Source organism: Piliocolobus tephrosceles, chromosome 2 (genome assembly GCF_002776525.5).
Source record: "Piliocolobus tephrosceles isolate RC106 chromosome 2, ASM277652v3, whole genome shotgun sequence".
Lineage (NCBI taxonomy): Eukaryota > Metazoa > Chordata > Mammalia > Primates > Cercopithecidae > Piliocolobus > Piliocolobus tephrosceles.
The window spans coordinates 148,041,717-148,051,671 of NC_045435.1; the positions used below are offsets into that span (position 1 = coordinate 148,041,717).

General features: G+C 38.2%; 1 protein-coding gene across 2 annotated transcripts in view; it reads left to right on the forward strand.

Moving 5' to 3' along the window:
• Window positions 1-4,315, forward strand: part of EFHB (EF-hand domain family member B) — a 72,412-nt gene extending 68,097 nt beyond the window's left edge. For both annotated transcript variants that reach the window (XM_023207318.1, XM_023207317.1), the window contains exons 12-13: window positions 1,103-1,284; window positions 3,978-4,315. In XM_023207318.1, coding sequence (XP_023063086.1) covers window positions 1,103-1,284; window positions 3,978-4,151 — 356 coding nt within the window. In that variant the 3' untranslated portion in view covers window positions 4,152-4,315. The remainder of the gene's footprint in view (window positions 1-1,102; window positions 1,285-3,977) is intronic.
• Window positions 4,316-9,955: the final 5,640 nt, after the last annotated feature.

The following is a 9,955-nucleotide window of genomic DNA, read 5'->3' on the forward strand; positions in this document are numbered from 1 at the left end:
ATCACCCTGATCTCTGCCTTCATCTTCACATGGTGTTCTCCCCATTTTCATGACTGTGTCGAAATTTCTCCGTTTTACAAGAACTCTAGCCATATTAGGTTAGGGGCCCGCCATACTCCAGTGTGACCTCATCTTAATTAATTACACCTGAAATGATCTTATTTCCAAATAACGTCACACTCTAAGGTAGTGGAGGTTAGGACTTCACCATATAAATTTTGGGAGGAGACAATTCAACCCATAACATCCATATATCAATATGAAGCATGATGAATATCATGCTTAGAAATACTATTTCTAAGTATTTTCTAAAATAGAAAAACTATTTTATGTTGATCAAGATCACATCCTTGGAATAAGGATATGACTGAGGACTTACATATTTTTCTCAGCTGGATTTTTATAGACATGCTATACATTCTAGAGTAATGAAATCTTGTTATTCTCTTTAGACTGTGTTGTCCAGTAGAAATAAAATTGAAGTCATCTATGCATTTACAAACTTTTTAGCATTAAAGAAAACCAGGCTGGGCATGGTGGCTCATGCCTGTGATCCCAGCACCTTGGGAGGCCAAGGTGGGAGGATCACTTGAGGCGAGGAGTTCAAGACCAGCCTGGGCAACATAGTGAGACCCTGTCTCTACAAAAAATACAAAAATTAGCTGGGCATGGTGGCAAACTCCTGTAGTCTCAGCAACCTGGGAGGCTGAGGTGAGAGGATCACTTGAGTCCAGCAGTTCAAGGCTGCAGTGAGCTGTGATCAGGCCACTGCATTCTAGCCTGGGTGACAGAGTGAGACCCTGTCTCAAAAAAGAAAAAGAAAAAGAAAAAGAAAAAGAAAAAAAAGCCGTGTTAAAAAAAAGAAACAGATGAAATTTATTTTAATACTATATATATTCAAAATATTATTTCAATAATCAATATAAAAATTATTAAATATTTTGCTTTTTTTGTACTAAAATGTTTGAATTTTATATTTGGATTACACCAAAATTCTTCCTAGCCACATTTTAAGTGCTCGGTATGCACATGTGACTGGTGGCTACTGTGTTACCCAGCTTTGTTTTAGAATGTCTGTTTTCTTTCCTCATCAATGACCTAGGTTACCCCATTTGTGGAGTTCCAACCATTCGATCTGACATTCCTGCTCCCCGAATTCGTCGCATCAGTGACAGAACTAATTATGGTGAAGAAGGTAGTGCGTATTCACTATTATATCCTACCATCTTTGCCCAGAAAGGAGTGTTTGAAAGAGACTTCTTCAAGACCAGATCAAAAGAAGAGGTATAGCATATGAGCATACAAAAATGGAAATGTTTTATCTATCAACAACTACTATTTTAGACTTTTCAAAACTTGGGTTTTTATATTTACAAAAGTCTACAGGATCCCCAAGTATAGGATTCTTGATGAATAATGCTCAACTTGGTTGTGACATCTGGTACAATTCTTGAGGTAGAATTTAGACTGTGACAAGAATAGTAAATTCATGTTGTACATTCAATATGGTCCATGTAATGAAGAAAAATATTTTTCTAAAACATTTAATACTATTCTAGTTGAGAAAAGAAACAGGATCAATCCCTTCCTTATGTAAGCATCCTGATGGCCTTGGGCCTCTAGAACTAAGAGTGGGCATGAGGATGGTCACTCTGCCACCCTTCATGTCCACTGGTATCATATGTCTCAGATTATCTGTGACAAGCATTGATTTAAAATATTCTGTCTTGTTGCCACACCCCAGGTAAGGTCATACATCTGTCTTATTTATTTATTTATTTTTGACTCAGAAAACATGATGCCATATCCGAGATGATCCTCTTTGTAGATGGGTTATAAAGCCAGGGTTATAAAACCAGCTAGGTCTGAATAGCCGCTGGGTGCTGAGGGCTAGAGATTTATAGCAGTGCTCAGACTAGCCTGTTTACATCTGTGCTTATGGAAAGCAGGTGTAATTCAGGGAGTACTTGCTTCTTCAGAACCTTCGTAGCTGGAGCTAGAAATGATATAGGAAAAGACATACGATGCCTTCTTGGACTTCAGATGAAGGATTGATGGCTTTGAAACTTATTAAATACTAACCAAATTAATGGCAGATGCATTCCAGCAATTCTTTCACACGGAGGCAGGGCAGAGAGGAAGGGGAGACAGAGGCTGATGCCTGGCTCCAAAGGAGGAACCTGGTATCCTTCCTGTGGATCAAAGAAGAAAACCTCCCGATTGTGTTTTCACTTCCCTCAATCACACTAAAAGGCCTATGAAATAGAACTTTAGGGTTTCCAAAAGAAACAGAAATCTCTTGCTTGTTTCATAATGCCTAAAAATTCTTTTAACTAGGAAGTCATCCTTTATCCCACAATTCTAGGCGAAAAGTAAGAAGTCAAAGACCTGCTTGGAATAATAATGTTGACTTGAGGATGGATAGATTTCAGTAGATGTGTTAGGTAGTCAGCATACTGCTGATAGAATGCCAAACCACTGGAGCAAAGCTTCCCAAGGAGTTGGGGAGGAAGCAGAGGAGAAGGTAGGGGATGCTCAAGACTGACTCAAACCATTCCTGAGCTCACTGTGCAGGGGCCTTTTTAAACTACCAGTGGGTGGGGAAAATAGCAGCTATGCATAGGGGTATTGTGTTTTTGCTTTATAGCTGCAGTTGCTAGCAGCTCTGCTCTTCTGAATTTCAGAATTTGATTTGTATTTGAATAGTACTTAATTTGTATTTAATTACACTAATTTCCCACAAGGGTACATGATTTCTAGGGGATTTTTTAATTGTTGGGATTCTGTTTGATAGATGTATTCGGCAACCATTTTATTTCTTTGGCTATTCGCTGTCTAACCTTTTCATTTCCCCCTCTTTTTTTCCCTGAATGCTTCATAGTAAATGCTTCTTCTTTTAAATTTAGTTTCATTTAAAAATTTTGTTTTCACATATTTTATTCCCACTACTAGTTCTTACTTTCCTTTCTTATATTTTTCTTAAGACATAAGAAGCATATTTTCCCCCACCTTCATCTGTTTTAATAATTATCACTCTAGAGGATTATTAGTAACCAAAGGTTGCTGGTTTTCAGTGTGCTCCTCTTTTAGTGTACTCTCTTAATCATGGGTACACTATCTGTCTGCCATTTGCACACATAGTTAAAGTTCCAACAGGCCAGTTAGGTACATTTTATAAATGTTCGTATTATAAAGAATACAAAACTTGGCCATTCCTAGTGGCTCATGCCTGTAATCCCAGCACTTTGGGAGGCTGAGGTGGGTGGATCATTTGAGGTCGAGAGTTCAAGATCAGCCTGGCCAGCATAGTGTAACTTCATCTGTACTAAAAATAGAAAAAAATTGGCCAGGTGTGGTAGCACACACCTGTAATCCCAGCTACTCAGGAGGCTGACGCAGGAGAATCACTTGTACCCAGGAGGCAGAGGCTGCAGTGAGCCAAGATCACGCCACTGCACTCCAGCCTGGGCAACAGAGTGAGACTCTGTCTCAAAAATAACTAACTAACTAACTAACTAACTAACTAACTAACTAAATAAACAAACAAACAAAACTAATGTTCAAGTGGCTTAGGTGACATACACAAGACCAAAATGACAATAAATGATTGAAATGAAACTCAAACCTAGCAAGTCTTCTTTACTTTTTTCACCCTTTTTACTTGAATTTTGCTACCTCTCCTTAAAATAATGAGACATTTAAAGTTGAAAGTAACTTTATATATTGGCTAGTGTATTTGAACACCCTCATGTTTATAATAACAAAATTATTCCTGAGCTGACAGTATTAGGATTTTGATATTTCCTTATTTTATATATATATACACACACACAAGCACATGCACATACACAAATGTATACACACACATACTTTTTTGGGAAAAATATCTGTAGTCTTAGATATTATAAAGATATTTTTCATTACAAATTTTAAAACATATAAATAATGGCCTATTCATTTTTAATACCTTTTTCTAGATTGCAGAGATACTGTGTAACATTGGTGTCAAGCTTTCTGATGAAGAATTTGAAAATGTATGGAATCTTGCATCAAAAAAGCATCACAGAGGGGAAGTTTGTGTTGAGAACATCAGAAATGTTCTAGATGAGCTGCGGCATGCAGACCGGATCAAGTGTAAAACACCCATGTGATATTTTTGGACTTCCTTCATTCAAGCAAAAGAATTATTAACTGTGTTTATCTAACATGTTCAGTCCATTCTGGCTTTAGATACTACGTTAGAGTTCAGCAATCACAGTGGTAAGACTCATATGCCTGTATGTGTTGCTAATAAATTAGATTTTGGATTTTAAAATTTACTGTTTTCCATAAAGCACCTAAGAGCTTGACAAGTGATTGAAGGGTTAACATGCAGCCTCAGCAAAGACATAGGTCAGAATGATATTAGAAATTTTGTAGGTCTAAGAATTCCATCCATTTTAGTGGGCCGTCTGAATTCGTAGTGTGATTTGTGATGCCAAGTTTAATTTTCTTTGTTGGTTAAGCCAACTTGGGCTGCAGTTTCTGTCACAGGTAATTAAAATGTAGTAACACACCAAGAGTAGGGAGATTCATGTTTGTGTAGTGGACTAAAAGCTGGATCTTGTGCATGGAACTACAGGTGAATTTTTTTTTTTTTTTTTTTTTTGGAGACAGAGTCTCACTCTGTTGTCCAGGCTGGAGTGCAGTGGCGCAATGTTGGCTCACTGCAACCTCCATCTCCTGGATTTAAGCAATTCTCCTGCCTCAGCTTCCCAAGTAGCTGGGACTACAGGCGCCCACCACCATGCCAGGCTAATTTTTCATATTTTTCATAGAGATGGGGTTTCACTGCGTTAGCCAGGCTGGTCTTGCTCTCCTGACCTCGTGATCTGCCTGCCTTAGCCTCCCAGAGTGCTGGGATTACAGGAGTGAGCCACTGCGCCTGGCTACAGGTGAAAAATTTTAAGGGGGAAAAAAAAAAAGCAGTCTTAACTTCCTTACATTTCCTTTTTCATTGAAAAGTTACTTGTCTTTTAAAAATTAATTCTTTAAAAGAACAAATGAAGAACACAGCTAGAGGAGCTCTTTGCATATATTAAAACCCACAAATTTAAAGCTTTTAAGACAGCAAAAACAAGACAAAAGAAAACATTATAAAGTTTGGGGAATAAGCAGTCTTTTCCAAATGATCTCTAAACTCATGCTTTCTTAACACATTTGGCTTAAGTCATCAAACTATGGTCGAGCAGGCATGGGGCCATTGCCCCTAAGGGAGGAGGTAAGACATCATTCAGGATGGTCCTGATCCACTTTCCAAAATCTACTCTAAAAGTACCAATTGAGGTTCCGTTGTGTATCCTCCTCCTATCACTGGTGGGTTCTTTATATTTTGTCCCTGGTAGGCTATAAAATGGGTCAGAACTGTACATTTTCAACTTCAAGGAAACTCCATTGACAAATAAAAAAGTTATCTTTTTATTCTATCTCTCATTCCAACTTATGCCCAGTCACATTGTCCAACATGGTGTATAAGGGATTCTACAATGAGAATTCTAGAATGAGAATAAACAAGATACTCTGGTAATAAAATGCCAGCATAAAGATGATAAACATGAAGATGATAAAATTTGAATAAACTTTCTAGTGTCAAATTCACAGGAATAAATACTACCCAAATGTTAAATTTCCCTGCCAGTTAAAATCTGAAGATAAAATTCAAAGTAATTCAAGACTGAAATCAAATTATCTAGTGTCCAGTGAGTTAAAAATCCAAGGAAATTCTCTCTCCCTTTTTCCTGCTTCTGCCTAGTTTCAGCCAAGGTGTTTGGAAGACCTGGGGAGAGGTGTGGTTCCTTTAAGCAGCTGTGTCTTGAGCTGCTTCTCACTGGGAAGACAATAATTCCATCCTGGCTCTTAAAGTCATAGTCGCTTAACTGAAGCCTCCGCTGAGCTTCAATTTTAGGAAGTCAAAGATGTAACAAGATATACAAGATTTCACAGCTTCCACCAAATTTAGGAAATAAGCCAATTCTTAGCTGTGAAAGCAGTTATCTCAGAGCAATTTTCTCAGCAAAAATTGTGTTTCTACAACCCAGTATCTGTATGTCACCGAAGCCACAGAAGAAATTACATGGTATCTGAATGATGGAGGGAGATGGAGAAAATCTTGATTTGAGCCTTACCAAGGTGCTCATATGTGTGCATTAGCTAGAATTTATGACCTATGGACTTAAACTAATTTGGGAGAAATGAAGTTAATTTTGATACTATGCATTTACTGTATCTGGCCTAAAAATCTACTTTATGTATACTGTCTTCTCTTTTTGGAGCATGACATTTGAAACATTATTTCCTTCTTGCAATTTAGAAATTTTGGACAGCAGCCCAGTCAGCACTTTTTTTTTTTTTTTTTTGATATGGAGTCTCACTCTGTTGCCCTGGCTGGAGTGCAGTGGTGTGATCTCAGCTCACTGCAACCTCTGCCTCCCAGGTTCAAGCGATTCTTGTGCCTCAGCCTCCCAAGTAGCTGGGATTACAGGCGTGTGCCACCATGACGGGCTAATTTTTTGTATTTTTTGTAGGTATGGGGTTTCACTATATTGGCCAGGTTGGTCTTAAACTCCTGACCTCAGGTGAACCACCGCCTTGACCTCCCAAGGTGGTGGGATTACAGGTGTGAACTACTGTGCCTGGCTGGTCATTACTTTTTATTATGAAGTATCTCTCTTCCCCACTCAGGCTATTTTACACTTTTCATTTTTCTTTGAGGTGCTAGGGACTGAATAGAGTGCAGGTGCTATTTAGCAGCCTATTGTCAATATTCTTTTCAAGTGCACCCCTTCAATTCTGTGCCTAGGAGCTGCTTCCATTGCTTCTTGTTTTGGAATTGCCTAGGATTCAGAAACCAACCTCCTGTTAAGGTTTCTTCTATGAGTTAAACCAGCTAGAATCAAAGTGGCACATGTGATGGGGGTGATCCTTGAGCCACACGAATTCCAGTTTAGCTGATTGAGGGGTTAGCTCCCTGCCCTGAATGCAGGATGGCTTCGGGGCAAGGGACCTAGTGCTGCTTATCTGGGCAAACCCGGTTTAAAAGTTTGAACCTTTTCTTTGGGAGGCCGAGGCAGGCAGATCACGAGGTCAGGAGATCGAGACCATCCTGGCTAACACAGTGAAACCCCGTCTCTACTAAATATACAAAAAATTATCCAGGCGTGGTGGCGGGCGCCTGTAGTCCCAGCTACTGGGGAGGCTGGGGCAGGAGAATAGCGTGAACCCGGAAGGCAGAGCTTGCAGTGAGCCGAGATCGCGCCACTGCACTCCAGCCTGGGCGACAGAGCCAGACTCTGTCTCAAAAAAAAAAAAAAAGTTTGCGCCTTTTAATAAAAATTAGAGTAGTGGAACTGGCATCATTTAAAAGCTTTGCCTCTTAGTGTCTAGAAGACATGGATACATGGAAATATTCTCTTCTCTAAAATCAGATTTTTGCCTCAGCTGCTTTTTACTGGGTCATGGCAGCCAGCCATTAGCTCAGATCACTGCCATCCACATAGTATGCCTAGTGCTCTAGCTGCAGTTTACAGTTAAGTTGCAGCAGGCAGCACCCAGAGGTCTCCTATGCCTGTTATAGGCCTGCTGGCTGGCATTGGCTGCTAGATGTCTGCCTGAGAACTTCACCAAAGCCCTCTTGGATCTTTTTGAAGGTTGTCTTTCCTAATGTTTGAGCAATTGGTAGCTTTCCAGCTTATCTTTCGTTAAGGCCAGCATCTCTGCTATTTGCTTGATGCTATTTACATACACCGTCCTGTTACGGAAGAAGCAGCCTTTAACGTGTGAACCTAGCTACCATAAGCCACAGTCATCCTGGAGCACGGCTCAGCAAAAAGCCAGTGGTCTGTGAAACCAGATGCATTGCACCACATAGACTAAAAAAAAAAAAGTTGTATGTCTGCACATGGTGCTAAGGATGTTGCAAGGTGCATGATGCTAGCAACTTTTTTTTTCGCATAGAATATTAACATCTTGTCATTTACATTTCTTACCTTTGGCTGTGTTAATAAAGTCTGAAGAACTGTAATTTCAATCAAGTTTCATGCTTCAGTGATTTCTAATTCATCATTTACTTTTTTTCTATTTGCTATGATACTTCCCAAATTGTATTACATCATATAAGTAATGCTGATTTCTTGATTTCCATTTGCAGAAGTTGTAGTTCCTAGCATGATGCAGTCTTTCAGCCCTCATATTTTACTTAGTCAAACTGCAAAGTGCTTAGTAATTATGGATCACCAATCAGACCCCTCCTGAGAAGCAAACTGAGAGCATTAGATGTGAGTAATAAATTTGTCATTCACTGCACTTACAACCTTATAAAGACATCTAACCTTACAAAACTCTGTCTTTTGTGTTTATAAAATGGAGATAATGGCTGCCTTTTCAACTTGTAAGTTTATTTCAATGGTTATGGAGATAATGGATATATAAGTAACTAGCACCAGTTTAGCTTAGTAAATATTAATCAAGGCGCCTAGTTTAGGTCTTGGCTCATCTCAGCCACCTCTAAGTAATAGTGTTTCTCCATCTATTTATATAAGCATTATATTGACCTCTTGTTTTTTTTTTTCTCGTCTCCGTAATTCCTGTTTTTCTTAATTGGTTGTCCTTTGTTGATTTTGATAGATTTGACAATTCCCATTGATTTATTGCTATCATGGCATTTCTATCACTTGTTTCAGACTTTAAGCACAGCCTCTCATTCTATTTGTTTTTTAAGCATGCACACAATCTGCTGGTATTTTTATTGTGATTGCATTGAATCTACAGATCAATTTGGGGAAGTTGGCTTTTTTTTTTTTTTTTTTTTTAACAATGTTTTGACTTCCAAACACTAAATATGGTACACATATACATTTATTTAGCTTTTCTTTATTGGTTTTTAGTTTTCCATGTTGAGATATTGTACCTCTTGCATTAGATTTATTCCTAGGTATGTTTTTGATGTTGTGACAAATTTAAAAATTGCATATCAGTTTTTAAATGGGGTTATTGAGGTATCATCTACACACAGTAAAAAGGGCCCTTTTTAGTGTGCAATTCTATGAGTGTTGACAAATGCATATGGGTTGTGTAACTACCATCACAAACAAAATATAGGATTGTTCCATCACTCTCTAAAATTCTCTTGTGCTCTTTTGCAGTAAATATCTCTTCTTCCCCACCCCAGCCTCTCATAACCACTGATCTGTTTTCTGTTCCTATTGTTTTGCCTTAAAAAGAAGCCCATATAAATGGAATCATGGAGTGCGTAGCCTTTTGAGACAGGCTTCTTTCACTCAGTACATGTTTTCAAGTTACGTCATGTGATTGCATGGGTTACATACATACATTCTTTTTATTGCTGAGTAGTATTTCACTGTATAGATATACTACAATTTGTTCATCTACTTACCATTTAAAGGCGTTTGGGTTGTTTCAAGTTTTGGGGAATTCTGAATAAAGCAGCTATGAACTCTCATGTATATGTTTGGTATAACCATAACTTTTCATTTCTCTTGAAAAAATACCTATCAGGTAGGATTGCTGGGCTATATGTTAACTTTATAAGAAATTAAAAGACTGTTTTCCAAAACAGCTGCATCATTTTGCATTTTCACCAGCAATTCATGAGTATTCCAGTACATCCTTTCCAGCATGTGGTATTGTCACATATTGTCAGTTAAAAAAATGTTTTAAGCCATTCTATAGGTATGCAATAATAGCACACAGTAGTTTTAATGTGCATTTCTGTAATGACTAATGATGTTGAATGTCTTTTCATAAGCTTATTGGCCACGAATGTGTCTTCTTTGGTAAAGTTGCTATCTTAGTATTTTGCCAATTTTTAAAATTGGCTTGTTTATTTTCCTATTACTGAGTTTTGAGAAATATTTATGTATTCTGGATACAAGTCATTTATCAGATATATGCTTTGCAG